The sequence below is a fragment of the Paroedura picta genome, chromosome 1 (genome assembly GCF_049243985.1).
Source record: "Paroedura picta isolate Pp20150507F chromosome 1, Ppicta_v3.0, whole genome shotgun sequence".
Taxonomy (NCBI): domain Eukaryota; kingdom Metazoa; phylum Chordata; class Lepidosauria; order Squamata; family Gekkonidae; genus Paroedura; species Paroedura picta.
In genome coordinates this window covers 144,628,516-144,650,774 of record NC_135369.1, presented here as the reverse complement: position 1 = coordinate 144,650,774, position 22,259 = coordinate 144,628,516, and the positions used below count along the sequence as shown (strand labels likewise).

General features: G+C 40.4%; 1 protein-coding gene across 1 annotated transcript in view; it reads right to left on the bottom strand.

Moving 5' to 3' along the window:
- Positions 1-22,259, bottom strand: part of LMBRD1 (LMBR1 domain containing 1) — a 73,386-nt gene that overhangs the window by 31,263 nt on the left and 19,864 nt on the right. The window contains exons 4-7 of the mRNA XM_077307590.1: positions 21,101-21,198; positions 19,402-19,469; positions 12,482-12,570; positions 11,064-11,137 (exon numbers count right to left, since the gene is read on the bottom strand). Of these exons, the coding sequence (XP_077163705.1) occupies positions 11,064-11,137; positions 12,482-12,570; positions 19,402-19,469; positions 21,101-21,198 (329 nt within the window). The remainder of the gene's footprint in view (positions 1-11,063; positions 11,138-12,481; positions 12,571-19,401; positions 19,470-21,100; positions 21,199-22,259) is intronic.

Sequence of the window (22,259 nt, the reverse complement as noted above, 5' to 3'; positions counted from 1 at the left end):
CAAAATTTACTTCCTTAAACAGCTATAGTCAAAATTTGTTCTCATTCTGCTTTTATATTTTAATAAATGTATATGCATTGCATTGCACATATAACATTTATAAATTGTTTCTCATTCTAAGCTGGCTCCTGCTTACTTATTTGTTTCTCAAATAAGTTCTTTCCCATTCTTCTAAACTTGGATAGATGTCTGATTAGACGGAGGCAAAGCAGTCGTTCTTTAGGAATGGTATAGTGGCACATATGTACTTTGGATATTCACACTTTAATCAATACTAGTTACCATATTATTTCTATAGTATTATGCAACCATGCTTTCAGAGTCCCCCCCCCCCCATGTATGAATAAATTCACTTTTACCTGCTGTCTTACATAGACGATTTACATGCAAAGGAAGGGGATCTAGAGTTTGCATCTGTGATAAGTATTGAACTTTTTTTTTTCTGCACATTTGATTAGGCTCTGAGAAGAAAATTTCTGGATCCTCATCTGAATAAGAGGCCTGGCTGCTTTTCTATCATTTAATGACTTAATTAGAGGACCTAGATTCTAACATAATGTGTAAATATATAGTTGCTGTAAATTCAACGACATTTGTTTTTAGCGAATATTGAACAGCAATAACTTTTTGTTACAATGCTGTCTTTTTTTAGTCAAAAAGCGTACTGGGTTTAATACCTAGATTGGATATGTATCATTTTTTCTTGCTTCTTCTTAATAGTCAGAATTTCTTGCATTTGGTCTTATACGATTTCCACATTTATTTATTTATAAATAAATTACAAATTACATCATCATAATCATTATCATTATTATTATTTATTAATATTACTTGCTTCTCCCCAAAAGCTCAAAGTGAGTTATAATGTTAAATCCCCCCAATAAAAATCCCCATACACAATAAAACACAATACAAACATGTGGCTGTAAAAATATAACCAAATACAACCCATCCCGAAGAAACCATTCTGGAGGGGAGGGAGAAAGAGGGCGATGTTGGCATTTGCTACTGCTACTCCAATCCCATATCCCATAAAATTTATCCGAAACGTAAGAATACAGATTATTTCATCTGCTTCAGATATCTCTAATTTAGAGCTTTCTTGAAAGAAGTAATTTAATAAGGCACAGTTCAATAGTTTATCTCTGCACTGTCAAATCGCTTGTTGTCTGGTCCTCTGTACTTTGTAATCCATAAATTTTCAGAAATTCTCTAACTGGTGAAGTCAAACATTGTCAACCTTCCAAGAAGTTATAATCCCAAGGCATCTTTTTTACATCTTTAGAAACATGTAAAAAAATTATAGATCCATGAAAAAGCAATAAATAAATAGATGTGGGGGAGGGTCAACTTTTACTGGCAAAAGCCCTCTTAATCTCTGCTGACTTCAGTGTTATCAGAATACAAGTGGAGTCTTCATAAATCAGCCCCCCCCCCTTTGTAGCTTCACGTAATTGTTGAATCTTTCTCATAGGGGAGATGTAAGGAGAGAGGAATAAAGTATCTCTAACCCTACATAAATATGCTACAGTGAGATGTCTAGATTTTTTTTAAAAGCTACTATTTAGGTCACCATTTCCTAACCTGTTGCCTAACTTTTCTTTTGTTGTTAATTTTCAAAGTTCTTATCTAAAAATAATGTATATCACAGATTTTTCAGGAAATGGTAACATTTCACATTTCAACAAAGTAACATTTCACTGATCATGGCCAAACTGTAAGGCAGTCTTTCTCAATTTTTTTGCTGTTGCGAAACCCCTGAAACATTCTTCAGGCTCCAAGAAAATACAGAAATGAGATTTTGCAGAATATGGTTGGAAAGCATAGCTGTGTACATACCCACCTGGAGACCCTCCCCTCCTCACCCTTTCCAGACCAATAATTAGCCATTTTGGGAGGGAGGACAGGTTGACAGAACCATAAATTGTCAATATCACCTCATAAATGTTAAACAAATTTTAAAAATATATAAACATTAATTAACTCCCACCTACTCCAGGACCGTCAAGAAACCCTAGGGTTTCACAAAACCCTGGTTGAGAAAGCCTTCTGTAAGGAAACAATCCCTAATATCATTTGCTCCCTTTCTTTTCTTTTCATCTTTTTTGTTCTCCTTTATTCCAGTTTACTCTATTGTTTTCCATTCTTTTCTTTGTCAATTTTCACATTCTTGTCCACCTTCCTCTCCCTCTGGTTTACTCTTTCCCTGCTCTATTTTTCCACCAGCCTTCAAGGAATGCCAAATGCAAATGGAAGATAGAGAGGTTCAAGTGCCAAGTGTGCATTGGATCCAAACTCTATATGCCTCCTGCTAGCTGGATAATAACCATAGCATAGGCATCTGACCCTGCAGTGTGGTTATGTGTGTCCTATGGTAGTGGGCTTGATAAGTCTTACAACAGCAGCTCCACCACCAGAAGAAAGGAAGCAAGGGGAAGCTCTACTTATGAGATGCTAAACATGTAATGAACACAAAAAATAAGAGGAAAGGGTGGCAGGAACAGAAGAAGAATGGAGGATTTATACTTCCTCAGCATCAGCCTGGGAAATCTATCCTCCTAGAACTATGTTTAAATGAGATACTCACCCCTACTCTTTAAGGGACAAAAATACAGTCACCTCCCCTCCCCCCCAGCAATACTATCCACACAACACAAAGTTGTCAACTTACAAAGTGAGCTGTATTTTAAGCATAATTGCCTGCTGTAGGCAAGATGATATATTGCGTTCCAGAAGAACAGAAGGTCACTTGATGATGGAAACCAAAAATTAAAAAGGTCAAGGATACCGCAGCAGCAGAGTGAGTTGTCAGAAATTTGCACAAGTGAGCCAGGTGGTATGAAGTTAGTGCATGTACGAAAAAAGAATCTACTATGCACAGACATATAAGCCAGTCAGATGTTTTAAAAACGTTGTTCATGTTCCATAATTCTGTACAAGTGTTGGAATATGGTATTGAGTGCAGAATTCAGCTGACGGAACATTTTTGCTTTCATTAAGCAAGCAATCAAGCTTTTAACCCCTCTGACTGAATATATACATCAGAATGTATATGGGTAATACAATACCAGAAGCCAAGAAGAAAACTGAATTAAGGTTTCCCATTTTGCGGTATACCCTTGATGTTCTTCACAGCTTCTGGTCCTAAGCAGCAGAGCCACAAAATAACATTTGAAAAAACATGTATATTTGTATTATGTTGTTGTTATGTGCGAAGTCGTGTCCGACCCATCGCGACCCCATGGACAATGATCCTCCAGGCCTTCCTGTCCTCTACCATTCCCTCGAGTCCATTTAAGTTTGCACCTACTGCTTCAGTGACTCCATCCAGCCACCTCATTCTCTGTCGTCCCCTTCTTCTTTTGCCCTCGATCGCTCCCAGCATTAGGCTCTTCTCCAGGGAGACTATTACAATAATACACTATTTGTATTATGCGTAATCACATAATTTATCTTTGCTTAGTGCAGATTTTTAGATTACAGTGGAGTACAGATTACCCTGTATAAGTAGCCATGTTTAACACTCTTTGCCACCGTTAAAAAGCTATCATTTTACAAGCAGTATAATAAGGCATCTGATAGTACATGAATTTTAACACTACTAAAGCATACTCCTCCAGTTGTTCAGGATCATGCTGACTCTATAACAAATTAATTTTTGTCAACATTATTTGCCATAACTGTTACCATTATCTGGGCTTTTACTTCATGAGGAATCAGAAATATGGCCTCCTCCCAAAACTCAATGACCATTACCTGGCTACATCCCCAATTCCATCTGTATGTTATAAGCAACTGGACCTCTCCTAAACTGACCAAAGCAACTTAAACACTATGGTGATTAAGAAATGTTCTATGCATAGATTTCAACATGAAGTTTACTTTGAACCATAAATGATTTAATCAACTGAATGCTTAACAGATATGCCACAGCAAGTGGTCCCCAATATGCTGCCTATGGAAGCCATGGCACCTGTCAAAGGTTTTTAGAACATGGGTGGCACCAGGTTTGCCCAGCAGAGTTTCTGACTGGTTCTTCAAATTAAACAAAAGCTAACATTACAACATCTTTACTGGGTAACTGAAGAAAAGTTGACTAGGCTTATTGGATGCCATTAGTGACTAAGCCTGTTGAGTGCCATGTTCAATGTGAACAAATTGATTTTCATGTTGAGGAGTCCTAGTATTTCTTTTTCAGAGCTAGTCTCCCATAGCATTTTATAATTTTAATTAAGAAAGATAATTCTGAATTATGATAAGATACTCTATGTGCACACAGTCATGCATATAGCAGTTTCTTCTGGCCCCAGGTCTTTAATAATATACTACACCTTCTTCAATTGAGAGCTAAGGAAGAAAAAGCTTCAAGTTTACTCAAAGACTGACTAATGATCTTCCATTGGCCTGGTGCCTTTCACGTGAAAACTGGATTGTAACTTCAGCTTCTAAACCTCTGACTTACAGCATGAAAACAGCAATGCTTTCTATGTTAGGCATTTTCTGGCTTCATGTTGACAGCCACCACTTAGTTTTGATTAGAAGTGCCATGTTTTAATGTTTGTGCTTTTTGTTCTAGCGCTTGTAAATACTTTAACAATTAAGAACCAATAGCTACAAATAATGCCATTCTCCAAATGTGCAGTAGTCACTGAAAGTGACACTTGTTAATTAAACCGATAACTTCAAGTGCAATTACTACTTTGCTATAACTGTTCTGTTTTAAAATGGATGCAGATCCATTTGTTAATTTTGAGAATGTGCAACATGTAATTTCAGTCTTTAAAAAGCCACATTTAGACTAATACAAAAGACTTTTAAGATGCAATACCTTGCTTGTATTTGTTGCCTACTCCTGCCCTCTAGTGAATTTATATCAATACATAAAAACTGTAGGGGAGGGGGAAGCATATGCATAAGATCTAAATTATATTGCAGTCTGTGCAAATTTTAGCAAACAGTCTTAATGACGGACAATTACTGTTACATAAGTGTGGTAGTGTTTTAGGACCCACAAGATTGCTATTTCAGCAAAGGCAGAGTAATAACCTCCCCTACCCCCCTGGAATTGGTGCTAATTTCAGCAGTTTTAAATCCAAATAGGTTGGTTTAAGTCACCAAATGAGATGAGAAGGCTAATAAAACAAAGATATAGTAATGAATACATGTTGATTATTATTATATTGTCTGGGAAGGTATACTCCCTGGTGTTGCTATTTTACTTCAATTGATAAATTTCACACAAATTCGGTTTTTCGCCTATGCCAAAAACACAAAGTCGCCAACAGTCCAGAACTTCTGCTCATTGCTGCTCATCTCTGTACATGTATCTGTTTACTGACTACTAAAGGCTCAGAAATGTCCAGAGCAAGGGCTGGCACACTTCGCAACTGGCAGCACACTTCTTTTTCCTAACATAATGAAAGCTACAGGTTACCCATCTTGGTATGTACAGGCCAGCATTTAAAAAAGAAAATCTTAATCATCTACCTGCACTTCCATGAAGATAGTTTCAGGAGGACAGCCATACTAGTCTGCAGTAAAGGTAAAGGTATCCCCTGTGCAAGCACTGGGTCATGTCTGACCCTTGGGGTGACGCCCTCTAGCGTTTTCATGGCAGACTTAATACGGGGTGGTTTGCCAGCGCCTTCCCCAGTTATTACCGTTTACCCCCCAGCAAGCAAGCTAGGTACTCATTTTACCGACCTCGGAAGGATGGAAGGCTGAGTCAACCTTGAGCCAGCCGCTGGGATCGAACTCCCAGCCTCATGGGCAGACAGCTTCAGACAGCATTTCTGCTGCCTTACCACCCTGCGCCACAATTCCAGTCCGGTAGCACTTTAGAAACCAACAATATTTTCAGGGGTATAAGCATTTGAGAGCCAAAGGAACTTTGCTGCAGAGGGAATCTTGTATATCCTTATCCATTGTTCCTCTTAATATTTGTGAAACAGCCATGGGGGTGGAAAGTGTCCTGGCTGTCCGAGATGGAATAGGGCCCTGATTGGCCCTGCACCTACAGATCCCGCCCTCCGTCCCTGGACGCTAGCCACTTTACTCTCAGACGCTGCAGAAGCCAGCGTGTGAGAGACACAGAGAGCACTGCCAAATGGCAAACCAGCCCTGATTGCCTGCTATGGCTCCTGCTGCAAGGGAGAGAGAGACAGAGACAGAGAGAGCCGCCCAAACAAGCCCTCATTCCCTGCTACAAACAGCCCTGATTACCTCCTGCTGCGATGGAGAGAGAGAGAGAAAGAGAGAGAGATCTGTACCTGCCAGTGTCCCCTGAGTCCTAGCACCCATTGCATTCCTGGTTGCAGTAGGCTTTCTTGATAGTATATATATATTTAATAAAAGGCTGGAACTGCATTGCTATGCAGTTCCAGTGTAATGAAGTTACACCCAATCCACCTTCATGCATGCATTGCTTGAATCATGATTAGGTGGAGGGGTGACCGGAGCTGAAGGGGAGAGACTTGTTCTTTCTTTCCTTCTTCCTTTTTTTTTAGGGACCGTAGCCTGACCATGTGGGAGGGAGCCAAGGCAGAGAGGCAGGTCCCTTCGGCACTTTTTCCTTTGCACCGCTGCACTGCTCTGTTTGGAGTTTGGCTACGAAGCTGAGGAAAAGCGGCAGGGCCCCCCATTGCTTTCCCCCTTACCCCTCTGAGCTGCTCGCACCACCATTCTCTGCCATCTTCCCCAACGTTTTTTCCTTTACCCCGCTGTGCTGACCATTCACATCCATGCTGCAGAGCCAAGGAAAAGCAGCCACTTTCTCCTTTGCCTCGAGGCTTGCAAATCGAGTTCCCCCACAAAGGCATGGGACGAAATATACAAAAATAACACTTGGCAAACTTTAAATCATTATATGTTGTTGCGGTTCTGCGTTGCTACACAGACCTTGATTTTTTTGTTTAAAAAGTATTTTTCTATGTTTGGGGGGAGTTGGAGGGGTAGCAAGGATGCGAGAATACAGTGCTAAAAGATGATTGGTGGCTGGCACCGTCTCACAGTGATTGACAAGCCAAAATGAGGGGAGGGGAAGTAGGTTGTCCTGACTTCCACTCAGCCATCTGACTTGTCAGGAACCAAAAGCCAGGACAAGACTGGAGGATAAAGTGAGATGAGATTCCTGTCAGGAAGACGGAAATCACACGGTAAGTGGGTGCAGATCTATAACCAGGAGGCAGCATGCCTTGGCCGCCTCCGTGCACAAATGGTCTAACTGCATCTTAACAACAGATATTGCCTCAGTATGTATCAATCCAGATTCCTTCAGTCAGAGAACTGAATAGAAACCTGTCTCCATTTCTTTGTTCGGATAGCACAAATATATATAAGCACTGCATCAGTTGGGTATCTAATAGATTTCTACAGAGACAGGTTAGAAGTATACTAAAAATAAGCAAAAAGAAATTTAATTGTGCATCAGGAAGCCTTAATAATACTGATATTGCTACTTTTTATTGCCTTGGCTTTCTCAAGGGGCTCCAACAAATTAAAGCACTGCAAAGAATGGCAAAAACAAGAAAAATCTACCAGGCATTGACACATAGTTCTAGAGAGGCAAGCTTCTATATGGAAGAAATGCTATAGTGAAACATGTCTCTATATTCTAGACAAAGTTTTGTTTAAGTAGCACACGTCCTTTGCAGAAGTCACAATGGCCTATAGAACAATTATTCTTCAATTAGTAGACAATTACAGTGCAATCCTAAGAATACTTTCCTGGAAGTAAGACTCATGTTACTGACTTCAGTAGGATTCTGAGTACGACTGGTCTCTTAGACTACTATTAAATACCCATACCTGCTCATTTTATCTGAACAGGCCTTGATGTGGGAGAACACATTCAAAGCACCTCGCTGGGCAATTAGGGCATTCCCAGGGCTACACAGAAAGTATTTGCACTTCTGGAATGTTGTCTGCTCTTAGAACAATTATGCAGCTTATATTTTCAACAGACATTTCCACATATCTTGATGATCAATATAGTTTTTCTGCCAACAATTCTGCAGGTAGCTGATGTTTTCTAATTGTATCCTATGTGGCATTTGTAGAAGGGTTTAAAACAAATAAAATGCTGGAAATCCTGAAATCTGTGCTGACAAAAAGTAATGCCAATGAACAAGGTTCAAGAAACTGCATCCTACATGTTTAAATACAGTTCCATACTGCTGCATCTTTTCTACCTGCGTCTAGACAGCGACACTTGCAGAAAGATGCAAAAATGTCAATAATTCTTATTAAACATTCTGAAAAACAGACCCAATTAAAATCATCCTTGAAGGGCATATTAAATGAAAAAATGGAGGGAGTGGAATGACTCAAGTTAATCTGCTTATCATAGTAAGAACTATACTATTTTACCTTGACTTCAAACAGCAAACCAGAGCTTATGACAGCTTTTCTATTAATACCCGAGGCTACATAAAGCCATTTAAATGCAAGATATATTAATGAAAGTATAGAAGCAGGCTACATCATCTGTGAAACAGCTTCTAACAAGACACTCCAGCCCTAATTTATCATTTTAGTGTGGAGCTTCATGTTTACAGACAGTTGAAGTTGTCAGTATAAATCAAGGACAGAGGATTTGTGATGCTTGTGAGAATCATTTGTTCAAGTTTGTTCTCTGTTTCCCCCTGAAAAATGCAAGGGGAAAGATGACCTGCAGTTCAGCTCTAGCCATTCACAATATGGTAAATTCAAGTTTGGTAATTTGGGCATATAAAAAGATCAAGGACACACATAGCACTTGCTCACAGAGAATTATTGCATGAAAAGCTACAAAGAACAATGCCATGAGTTAACTGTCAACACTGCCATGAAAAGCCCATATTCTATTAAGGTCTTCAACCATTATGGAATTTCGGAGGTCCAGAGCAAGAGCACAAGCCTGCATAGCTGAACAGTTTTTTTTTTCCTGTTTCAGGGGTTCACATACAGAGGCTCTAAGACAAAAGCTTTGAGAAGCAGTTTAGCAAACCACAGAACAAAAGGCATTTTGGACAGCAACAGGGGGTAGGAAAATTATAACAAAATCCTGTGTACTTAACCGCCTTAAAGGAAGAGACAAACCAGCAAAAGACTTTTGATCATCCACTCCAACAACTAACAAACACATCCCTACATCATACTAATGACAAGGCACCTGGTCAGCAATCCAAGGCATCTTTAACACACAAAAACCATGTCACCATAATGTAATCCTATTAAGGCGGAGAGCGGAGAAGAACAGTCTTTGTATCTAAGCAGGGCCAATTCCTTATGATTCTCGCACCTTTTCTAGAAGTGAATACATCAAATACATTTCAACATACATTTTATCATTAATCTTTTAACAGTTCCATAAAGCAGGCCAGTACCTTTACCAATGCAGTTATTTTTAATGAACTGCCGGTAGACACCAGGACTCTACAAAAATGTGTGAATTTGTATACAGGATCTGCACAGGAATTAAAAGATTGTTTGAATGAAACCAAGTTTCCTCCACCAAAGGCTTTTAATCAGGAGAGGACTTTGGCCATGTTGCTGAGAAGTTCAATAGGATACAAAGATCTATAACTATCATCCAACTTCATACCCTGAGCTCTGACACATTGACTTAGTGGTGGCATCAAACTTCTGCTGACTGTAGTGTTGAGTCAGGAAGACCCATCACATCTACACAATTCATTTTAAAACCCTTTAAAACCCTTCCAGGATACTAATTTCTGAGAAACTATGATATTTTATTGTCACTCCATGCCAGCTAACACCTCCCAAATTCAAGAACACACATACAGAATCACAAAGAAAATTAATTAGTAAAAATGAAGTATGCCAAAAACAAAAGTTTAGCATTTAGCTAAGTTACAGCTGCTGGGCAATGACTACTGGACTTAATACAATAATCATGACTAGTAGGTTCTAATAAGTATGGTTAAAGAATTCTGGTTCTGATGTCTTCTCTGTAGAATGATTCTACAAAAAAAAAACAGCTACAACTTTGGAAAGACATGCTAATTTACAAAGAAGCATATCAATGATGTATTGGAATGATACTTTCTAAGATTATGTTGGCTCATGTCCTAATTTTTCATTGATGTGATTCGACATGTTAAGCAACATGTCTGGAGTCTGAGGAGTGCAGAGTTTGGTAATAGAGGAAATAGAGGAAAATAATGTAAGCTCCTTTTTTCCCCTCTGTAGAGAAAGGTGAGGTATAAACTTATAATTACTGTGAATACGGGAGGCATATAAAAGGCAAACTGGTAAAAGAGGACAGGCAGGGAAAGAGAAGAAAATATGGTGGTGCCTGGAAGTAGCAAAGGAGAAATAGGCTTGCCAACTTCCAGGTGAATACTGGAATTACAACTGCTCTCTGGATGACAGTTCCCCTAGAAAAAATGGCTGCTTTGAAAGGTGGATTCTAGGGCGGGCGTCATCACCCCTAGTCTGCGGCCCGGTACCGGGCTGCCGGCAGCCGCGCCTGCCTCCCTCCCACACAGCGAGAAGGAAGAGGCAGGTGCGGCCGTCAGCATGCTGGCGATGCAAACGTGCATGCACGCAGTTGCCACACATGCGCATTTGTGCCCCTGGTGGCGAAAATGCGCATGCGCGGCAACTTCAAGCATGTATGTTAGCGCCCCCTGATGGCGAAAATGCGCATGCGTGGCAACTGCGCGTCCGCATTTGCGCACAGCTGCCATACAATTGTTCTCTTCCTCTGACAGAAGACTTGTACTTAGTGTAAGGCAACCAGATTTTAACGTTGGTAAAGCGGAACACCATTGACCAGGAGGGGTCTTGATTAAAAATTTGGTCTATATGGAGCAACAAAAATGTTCATAGAACGCAAAAATAGTATTGTAATATATATATATTTAAATTTCAACATAAGTACAATTGGCCAGATGTCCCTCCAAAAGTGGGACAATCTGGTCACTTTAACTTAGTGGAAAATGCCAACAGCGACAAAAAAAGTCTTTGAATCCAACCCAAAGTAAGTGATAAAGTAACAAGTTATCTATAATAACTTTTCATTAGATGAGAGAAGACAAATCAAAAGGTCAGAGACTTACTGTATAAGTCACAGCTGCCAGCATTCCTATAAGGGTCAGAGAGCTTATAGAGAAGGACAGGGCAGCCAAACCATCTGAAAAACAAAAACCGAGAGAAATATTTTGCTGGCATTCATATTTAGGAAGATTTATCCTTCTGTGACAAGCTTAAGTTCGGTTTGTTTTGTGTGTTTTAGAAACAAAATACCATGTTAATTTTAAAAAATCAAAACAGAAACTTAAATACCCATTAACTACCCTGGGCACTTAAGCTGTAAATGTTTATCTTTGTATGATACAGTAGAATGTCAACGTTAGGCAAAGCTTAATTATTATCACATTCTCTTAGCATGTTTCTGGCTTATAGTGATCATGAATATACACTTACTGGACTGGTACCATACAATCCTCCAAGAATTCTCCATCTAATTAAAGTACTTGTTTCTTCAACAGAAGATCTACTTAAGCTGGAGAAAGGCTCTTTAGAAGGGGTTCTTGGGAATTGTAGTCCATGGGCATCTTGAAAGCCAGTGTGGCTACCCTTGGGCTAGAGAGAGCCCCTAAACTTTGCTTAGTGTAGTGGTAGGATCCAGCCAAATGTTTCCTGCATCTAACCTACTTGATTTCAAGTAGCGTTTACATCTGCCTTTAAAAATTTTTTGACTGTGGAGAAATCGCTGAAATATTTTTCAGTCTTCTAAGAAACCTGGAAGTGGGGACATGCCCCTTCAGAGAAGTGGTCATGGAAGATGGAGGGGGCAGAAAATCAATAGATTGTTCATTTACTGTTTCCATTGTGGAGAAAAAGACTAGGCGTCTAGAGATGTGGGCTACAGTGACATCTGGTAATCCCAGCAGCCATCAGAACTTCTGGGAAAGGCCATGTGACCTCTGGGGAGCTCTTACATAACTCCAGGGTTCCCTGATCTATATGGATTAGAAAGCTATCTTTTGGGAACAAAACTAAGAGTCCCTCAGACATACATGTAGAATAGTATGTTTTTATTTTGTTGTTTACATTACCAAGGGAGTAGGAATACACAAGTAGTCCCAAAAGACTTAGCTCAAAATCTGTATCTTAAAGAATAAGCAGCCTCAGTATCTTTCTTTCCCAGTACATCTAATTCTCAAAATCGTCTTCTTCCTTATGTTTTTTTTAAACCCACCCTTGAGCAGCTGGAACAGAGAGCTGTGATTTCTAAGACTCAGCACGGCTTTTGGAAGAACGAATCATGTCAGACCCACCTTATCACTTTTTTCGAGAAAGTGACTACCTTGCTGGATCAGGGGAATGCTGTGGACATAGTTTATCTGGATTTCAGTAAAGCTATAAGGTTCCATATGATGTTGACAAGTTGGTAAAATGTGATATGGATCCTAATTCTGTCAGGTACTCCCTAAAGACTGAATAGCAAATCCAAAAATATAAAATCTCTTACGGCTGCTTCCAAGTTCTTCAAACAAGAATTTTACTTTCTCCCATTCTGTTGAATTTTTCTTGTGAGGAATATCCAATGGCACAAAGGCTCTGTAACAAGAAGAATTTGGGGTAACAAAATTGCTATGCATTCTCTTCCAATGTACATTAGATCAAGCCTAAGAGGTTTTTTTATAATACTGGGACTGTTAGCACTGAAAAGCCTTCTGGAACATTCAACGCCCTCCCACAATAAATACAGAAAAAGCAATTCACTATTTCACCAAGGCATTTCTCTATTCCATTAACAGGTTTTAAATGTTGATGCCATAATCTCTGTTTCCCATGGCAATTACGAAAAATTAGAGATTTACGGAAACCTTTTTAAAAATATAGTGGTTTGGACCCTGATACTCTGAGAGCTAAGTATGGAGCCTCTACCACTGATGGAAGGCCCTGCACTTAGTCAAGGGTAGCAGTGAGACCCAGCCCAAGCACTTCTGTTAATAAAATCCTGACCAAGCTGAAGACTCAATTCAATATGACCAAATCAAGAGTTTGCAAAAAAGAAAAAAATCTGAATTAAAACCACACAGCAAATATTATTACTAACATAGGTTTATCCTAACATTTTAAAAACATGTACTGTGTTTAACTTGTTCTACTGAGCTTTGCAACATCTTTTTTTCATCAGAGTAATATTAGAATATACAACTAAGGCAAACATTTGAAACAAAGAAGACCTGAACAGCAAATGGCATTTTGTTCTGTTCAAGAACAACAATCCAGTACCCCCAGGGCATGCACAATTCCCAGCTACAACTTGAATAGCTTTCTGGGCTTTCCTGCAGGTGTTTTCTTCCCCTTCATTATTAAAAGGATAGTTTTTCCATCTTACTGCTTATGCAACTTATTCCACAAGATATATAACTGGAAGCTTGAAATGTACAAATATTAATATACTTCAAGATACTACAACAAACTATGAAACAGGTCCAGTACTTTCCCAGGTGTTACTACTCAATATCAAGCATGAATTGGATTTCTGATCTTATCCAACTATTTTACAAATGATACCAGTTTCTTCATATATTTCACTTTTCTTTGATGAAATGTCAGATTAGTTAACCTGTGTAGTTAACTCAGATCAACTTTTCAGTTTCAATGACCTTTCTCACAGTAATCCCCATACCAATCCAGGTTGTATAACAGGATTTCTTGATGGTCCTGGAAGGGTTGCCCGAATGGGCGGGAGTTAATTAATTTTTAATATGTTTTTTTAATGTTAAACATTTATTGGAGATGTGACCAAATATGGTCATGATGACCTGCCCCCCGCCCATCTCGGCCAAGACAAGTGAAACAAGTTATCAATCAGAGCCCAGGGGCACCTCCCACCATCAACTGCATCCAAAGTAGAAAAATGGAGCTACAGTGCAGTAAAAACTGAGTACTGAATGTTGCATGTTAAATTATAAATTGTTATATTCAATGCAAGTTCTCCTTAAAGATCTTATATATTTAAGATGTGTATTGTTTATGAGAATTCTAATGTAAATCATCCTGAGCCAAAAGGGAGGGCAGTATATATATAAATACAATAAAATAAATAAAAATAAATAAAATAGCCAATGATGGGCCTGGAGGGGGTGGAAAAGGGAGGGGCCCCAGGTTGGCATATACACAGCTATGCTTCCCAACCGTAGTCTGCATGATCATACCACTTTGACGGCTGCTGGAGAGCACCAAAGGTGAGCCGGCGACAGAGTGGCAGGACAGCCCCCGAGGCAGCAGCTGGGGAGGAGGATGAGGAGGAGCCGCGGCCCGATACTGACTGATCCATGGACCGGTACTAGTCCCCAGACCGGGGGTTGGGGACCGCTGATATAACAGCTGAAGTGGACATGAGCCATTTTTTCCACTTCGTTGAGATGAACCAGGATTTATTTTCAGGTAATCAAGAATTACAACTACCAGACCTCAAAGGGTCTGGGAAGAATGCATGAAGCTACTTTATAGTGAATCAAAGAATTCAAGGTCAGCACCATATACTCTGATCGGCAGCAGCACTTCTTGTATAGACACATTACTTATGTCCACTATAGAAGTCAGTGTTTGATGATGATTGTTCCTGTGCGTGTGTTAAATGCTGTCAAGCTGTTTCTGACGTATGGCAACCTTATGAATTAATGTCCTCCAAAATGTCCTATTGTTAACAGTCAGTTTTGTAAACTGAGGGCTTGGGCTTCCTTGATGGAATCAATCCATCTCATGTTGGGTCTCCTTTGTTTTCTGGTGCTTTCAACTTTTCTTAGTGTTACTGTCTTGTCCAATGACTCTTGTCTTCTCATGTGACTGAAGAACAATAGCCTCACTTTAACTATTTTAGCTTCTAGGGAGTGTTCAGGCTTGATTTTATCTAGAACTCACTTATTTGTCTTTTTGGCAGTCCATGGTATCCATAAAACTCCCTTCCAACACCACTTTTTTAAGGAATCTACTTTCTTCCTGCCAGCTTTCTTCATTGTCTAGCTTTCACATCCATATGTAATAATGGGGAATACTATGGCATGAACTAACTTGGATCTTGGTGGCCAGCGTCACATCTTGAGGATCTTTTCTAGCTCCCTCATGGCTGCCCTTCCCAATCTCAATCTCCTTTTGGCCAACAGGAAAAAAAAGTGCTGACTTCTTAAAAATATTAAAAATCCTAGCAGTTTAACAGTCAAGCTTTCAACTGTTACAATATTGTAGTATTCATTTTTAAAAAATGCAAAGAATAATAAAATCTTTGGAGGCATATAAAATAGAATTAAATAGTACAAAGAGACTGGATTAAAGTGAGAGACTTGCATGGCACTGAAAACAAGCATTTTAGCTTACAACCTGTACAAACAACAGCTGTGTCACCAACACCCACAAAGTTCACAATGAGCTACAGCTGTTTCTGTTAAAAGGAGGCACCTCCTGTACTTTGTTAGCTATGCTAGAGAACACTTTGAACCAAACAGAGAGCACTCGTGCCATGAGTTGAATGAGGACTGCTGAAGTTAATCATTTCCTATAGCAAACCAGGTAACCATTTCTGAAGGCAGCTGCTTAGTACAAAAGGAACAACCTCAACACTGACTCTGGGCTTGTTGAGAACCAACAGCACTATTCTCAGAACTGCACCCAGACATAGACAACAGATATAGCAATCTTCCCCAAAAGCAGAGTAGGCTGTTGAACTGCAACTTTACTGAGATGCAACTGCCACATCCAAGAGCGGAAAGAAAGTACCAACCTAATACTTACACATATGGGGTTAGATTTAATTTTTTATTTGAAAAACTTCTTAACGAGAGACTGCTCTATAATAAATAGCCAGTGAACTTCAAGCTAGTTAGCAGCAACTTGGACTAAAGTAACATACTCTGAAGAGTAATCTCCTAAACTAGACTGCCTTTCTCTCCCCTGTACAAAGATCTCTGTATCAATATCCTAGCGGTATTGTGACTTGCTTTCCCAGTAAAAATATCACTTTGGAAAATACACTTCAGATTTTCTTGGTAAAAAGGTACTTTATCAAAAGCTGCAGAGAAATATAAGTAAATTTTAGCCATTTGTGGCACACTAACTTAATCAAATGCCTGTCAAGTTCAACATCAAAGCAACACAACAGCCATTATGCCATGTCACAATGTACAGAATATAGTAACTGAATGGAGATTTATCTTCAGAATGTGACCGCAATCAAGTGAGGAAATAGAATTTACAATGCTAATACATGGAGGAGTGTCCTTTAAGACCACCAAAGAAAGTCCTGGGGAACCAGTGTCCTGGAGAGCAGCTTATGTTAAGTGGGTAGGAGCCACTGCCTTGGCAAACTGGCAGCAAATTTGCTCCCTTCCTGGATAAAAAGTTAGGGAGGGGGGAGGGTTTACCCAGGGCCTATAGGACCTTTACGTTCTAACTCAGGCATTTCCTTCTTTGCTGCTTGGTAATTTTTTAAAAAAACTTAAAATAGCTTATTTGCATGGAAATATATATTAAAATGGTTTAACATGGGAGCATTTGTAAAGGATGTTTTTAAGAGCTTGAAAGTTCTTCAATCATAGTTCAAGGACATTACACTTTTCTTCATCTGCCATTTATATTTAATGTACCAGACATAATAATTTGCAGAATATTAAATGCTGCAAATGATAGATTGCAAATTCTGGCAATAAGGACATTGATCCCCATCTCTCTCTTCATGTATATATGGAACATTAGACAAAAAGGATGGCATAAGGAGAAAAAGAGTAGAACGACCATTGGTACCTATCATAAAGGGTCCTTCTCCCCTAAGATAATGAGGACATCTTGTTGGGTTTCCCCACTCTGTTCTCCAGAGAGGCAGGAACAAACTCCCCCTCCCCCAATTCCTGTAGCTGAGTAATCTGATTGAGAGGCTGACTGCAAGAAGGCCCAGCCAGAGAGATAATGGGCCAAAGAGCTAAATAAAAACCTTTTTAAGTCAAGGCAAACTGACATGTTTTGTTGCTCATGATACTAAGCTAGTCAGCCAGAAACCCAGCTAAAAATATGTGGTCTTTACTTATTTCACAAGTCCTGTTCAGGAGTCTGATTAAGCTCCTCCCCATCAGCAGACAAATCCTCAGTCATTAGAAACAGTTTTGAATCTAGGGCTGCTGACTGTGCTTAGGGTGGCTTGCTATTGACTCGGGCCCTCAGTCTCTCATGATCAGAGCCATCTGCTCCAAGAGGCATGAACTCACCAGGCCCTTTATACAGAGGCATTTTTACCTCACAAATCCTTTCATCTGGAATACAAGAGAATGACCCAAGATAATCTCCACACAAGCACAGGCTATCACATTGAACCAGAGCCCCTCCCTTCAGTGGAACCATCTGGGATGATTCAGAGCAGCCTCCTGCAGTAGTTGGAAAATGGCTGCTGGCCCCTGAGAAGCCTGAAGCCACTGCAGAACTTCCTGGCTGCTGCTCCCCGAAGCGACTGAAGCAGAAGCCAGTGAAACGGCTCATTTCGGCCATGCCAGCCCTGGAAGGTATGCTGGTAGTTTCACAGGGCGCGATCAAATCACTCGGCACCTGGAGATCAGCTTCCGAGAGCACCCTGTCCTCCTGTACTCTGGAAATGGGGGGGGGGGGTTATTCCTGACCTCCCCTGGAGAACAGAGCCAGAAAACCCAACTAGATCTCCTGTGCTCAGGGGGTGAAGCCCAACATTCACACACCACGGCAAAAGTTCTCCCTGACTACGTCTCCCTAGGAGCACAATGAGACCCCACCTTCCACAGAAGAGGAAGTGAGCTACCTTGCCCGTGCCATGCTGCATAACTAGAAGAATCTGCATTAAGTAGAATTTTAAAAGCTAACATTTCTTTTTTTCTTAACTGAAGATTAAGCATGATGAGGGGGTGGAGGGACTACTCATCAAGTTTGCAGATGACATCAAATTGGGAGGACTGGCAAATACTCTGGAAGATAGAGACAGAGTTCAACGAAATCTGAACACAATGGAAAAATGGGCAAATGAGAACAAGATGCAATTTAATAAAGATAAGTGTAAAGTTCTGCAGAAGAAGAGCCTCTTGTGGCGCAGAGTGGTAAGGCAGCGATATGCTGTCTGAATCTGTCTGCCCATGAGGCTGGGAGTTCAATCCCAGCAGCCGGCTCAAGGTTGACTCAGCCTTCCATCCTTCCGAGGTCGGTAAAATGAGTACCCAGCTTGCTGCTGGGGGGTAAATGGTAATGACTGGGGAAGGCACTGGCAAACCACCCCGTATTGAGTCTGCCAAGAAAACGCTAGAGGGCGTCACCCCAAGGGTCAGACATGACTCGGTGCTTGCACAGGGGATACCTTTACCTTTACCTTTTAAAGTTCTGCATCTGGGTCAGAAAAATGAAACGCATGCCTACTGGATGGGGGATACGCTTCTAGGTAACACTGTGTGTGAACAAGACCTTGTGGTACATGTGGATTGTAAACTAAACATGAGCAGGCAGTGTGATGCAGCGGTAAAAAAGGTGAATGCCATTTTAGGATGTATCAACAGGGGCATCACATCAAAATCACAAGATGTCATAGTCCAATTGTATACGGCACTGGTCAGACCACACCTGGAGTACTGTGTGCAGTTCTGGAGGCCTCACTTCAAGAAGGACGTAGATAAAATTGAAAGGGTACAGAGGAGAGCGACGAGGTTGATCTGGGACCAAGCCCTATGAAGATAGGTTGAAGGACTTGGGAATGTTCAACCTGGAGAAAAGGAGGTTGAGAGGGGACATGATAGCCCTCTTTAAGTATCTGAAAGGTTGTCATTTGGAGGAGGGCAGGATGCTGTTCCCATTGGTTGCAGAGGAAAGGACATGCAGTAATGGGTTTAAACTACAAGTACAACGATATAGGCTAGATATCAGGAAAAAAATTTTCACAGTCAGAGTAGTTCAGCAGAGGAATAGGCTGCCTAAGGAGATAGTGAGCTCCCCCTCACTGGCAGTCTTCAAGCAAAGGTTGGATACACACTTTTCTTGGATGCTTTGGGCTGATCCTGCGTTGAGCAGGGGGTTGGACTAGATGGCCTGTATGGCCCCTTCCAATTGTATGATTCTATGATTCTATGAGTAGAGGCAGGAAGCACATTCTAAAGGAGGAAAATAAAAAGACTGTGGAAATAGTAAATAAAACTGGTCATTGACAAAAACTAGAAAGACAAGAAGGGTAAATACCTAAAGCAAGTACCTATTACAGAAGACAAACAAGGAGGAAACTGGTATCTGGAAAGGATTTACTGACCAATCATTTAGGTACAGTAAAATATTAAGAAATCAATGTGGGGGGAAAGTGCAGACATTAAGGGTGGTAATATTAGCAGGCAGGAAAAGTTAGATGAGCAGCAGTACCCCAGTGCATATATAAAAGTGTTCACTTACCCAATAATTAGAAGGACAGCACAAACTAGAAGAAATCCTAGTGTATACTTGAATGCAGTTTTAACCTGCTGTAAATGCAAATAAAAGTACGTATATAGAGAGATCCATCTATTAATTCATTATAATTTAAACTTTCTTCTCTCAAAATGAAGAACAGAGAAAAATTTATTTATGGATTCTTAACTTAATTTCTACCCTTGGATTATGAACTATAATTTTTAATACTGACTTTCAATATGAACTTTTCATAAACTCTGCAATTTAAAATATCCAACAGCATGCCTAATGCACATTTCATGCCACTCTCAGTACATCAAATGAGACTCATTTTTTTCTTCCATTGTGCTGCCACCATTTCTGTAGGCTAAACTGTCAACTTTCTTTGATATGTGACCAGACAGTTGAACAGCAAAGGCCTTACCACTTAAGAAATGATACAGAAAAAGAGGTCACAGCTAGTAGAGCTTTCTGGATATTTTCACAGTTAAAACAAAAACGGGAGTTCCTACAGCACATACCGTTGTGTCCTATCTTATATAAGCATGCCTATTCTTTACCCACTATTAAGCCTTGTTTTCTTGAGAGCGGCTATACTTACTTTATTGTTATTGTTAGTATCACAACAACCTCAGTATGATAGGCTTTGCTCCCTTTTCATTTCTGCTTCCAGAAGTTGCCAAGTTGAGAGCAGAGAAACATTATTTAATGATGCAGGTTATTCTCACACTTGTTCTACAATTACACTGATAAAATACTTGCTAGAAAAAGCAGCCAAACCCCGAGTCACAAAACAAGCAGCCATGTGGTCACCACAGCTGCTTTCACTATAAGACATGTTTCAGGATATTTTATCAATGGAACTGTAGAACAAGAATGAAAATAATCTGTTGAACTAAATATGGTTTTCCCCTCTACTCTGTCTCTGCCTCAACATGTAGGGATTGCCAACAGGAATAGTGGTTACCAGTAATGGACTACAGGCAAACTATAGCCACACACACATGGAAATACATTGGTGCACAGCAACAGTTCTGCAAACATCTATCAATGTATGCACCTTTCTGTCTTCTACGCCAGTGGTCCCCAACCCCCGGTCCGGGGACCGGCACCGGTCCGTAGATAAGTCAGTACCGGGCCACGGCTCCTCCTCCCCAGCTGCTGCCTTGGGGGCTCCCCTGCCACTCTGCCGCCAGCTCACCTTTGGTGCTTTCCGGCGGCTGGCCCTTGGTGTGGCACTGCACAGCTGCTGCTGGCAGCACCCCCCAGCAGGCGGCGGGAAGTCAGGGATGCCGGTGGGAAAGCAAGCGGAGCAGGGGCTCAGGTGGTGGCAGCAACGTCCCTCAGCAAAAGACTACCCCCCCCCCCGGGCCTCAGTAAAATTGTCAAGCATTGACTGGTCTCCGGTGATAAGAAGGTTGGGGACCACTGTTCTACGCCAAGGGCAGCTAAGCAAAACATGACCAACATCTGCTTTGGGTCTCCAAAGGACCTCAGATTCCAATTCATTATCTTAAGAGCTTCAAGGAGCTTATAGACATGCATGAATCAGATCAGTTATAAAGCATAAGATTTTACTTTTGTACTCAGAAAACATTTGATGTTGTTTCATTTCAACTGGTATTCGAATGAAGAAATCTGAACAATCTTATTTGCTACATGTCCAGCTAGATAGTCAAAATTACTATAGCAAGAGTCTTACTGAGCATGTGTCACCATCATCTTCATCTTTCTCTTCATAGTAGAAATAGACAAAGGGAATCCATAAGAACACACAGAATAATATGATGGAATACAGCGCTACAGGAGAAGAAAATGAAACAATTGTTACATTCTGGGGGAAAACATTTTAAGGTTATGAAATTAGTAATTCAGATTTATTTACTACTACAGCGTTGTACAATCAACAATTTTAGCCTATTAAAAACCAAACTTAGACTTTTGAATTAAAACTCCTTTGTTCCGCTCTAAGGAACAAAAGTATGGTATACATTGGTTTATGTGACCCTGGACAGATGCACAAGACAAGACAGACAGAGAGAGATGTAAAAAACTCAGGGGATCTCGAGAGATCCATTTGTCGTTCCATGTCCATAATTCTCTGGCTAAATGGCATGCTTAACATGATTGAAACCCAATCCTAAAATCTCAGAGGGGAAAAAACAGGACTAGCTATTTCCCCCTCACTAGAGATTAGCCATTTGGATTTAAAATCATTATAGAGAATCACAGAGAATTAAGGGAAGCAAAACCCTATGAGGTTTGTCTTTAGCCACAGTGTAAAAGATAGAAGAAGAAGAGGGTTCTTATATGCCTCCTTTCTCTACCCAAAGGAGGCTCAAAGCGGCTTACAGTTGCCTTCCCATTCCTCTCCCCACAACAGACACCCTGTGGGGTGGGTGAGGCTGAGAGAGCGCTGATATCACTGCCCGGTCAGAACAGAAATAGATAAAGAACAGAAAGGTGGCTACTCTCCCTCCAAGGCAGAAACCGAACTGAGGAAGTTGGGTGAGCTCTAACTGGTGGCCGGAAGAAGAACTTGAAGTTTCCCTTCATTCAGTGGTGGAAACTCACCAAACAAGATGTTCTCACCCCAGGGGGAGAAACATGCATTTTTTTTTTATTCTGCTACTGTTGTGTACATAAGTTATAGGAATGTAGCATTTCAGAAACAATGAGAACATAGCTTGGATAATTCAATAAGGTATGTTGCAAGAAATACCATAAAATAGTTATTCACACTATCTAACAGTATTACATAGCAGTGACCCTATAACTGTAGGCAAGTATATAAGACTTCCTGTGTTATCTACCAGAAATGAGAATGAGTTCACCCCCCAAAACCGTGATATATATAAATC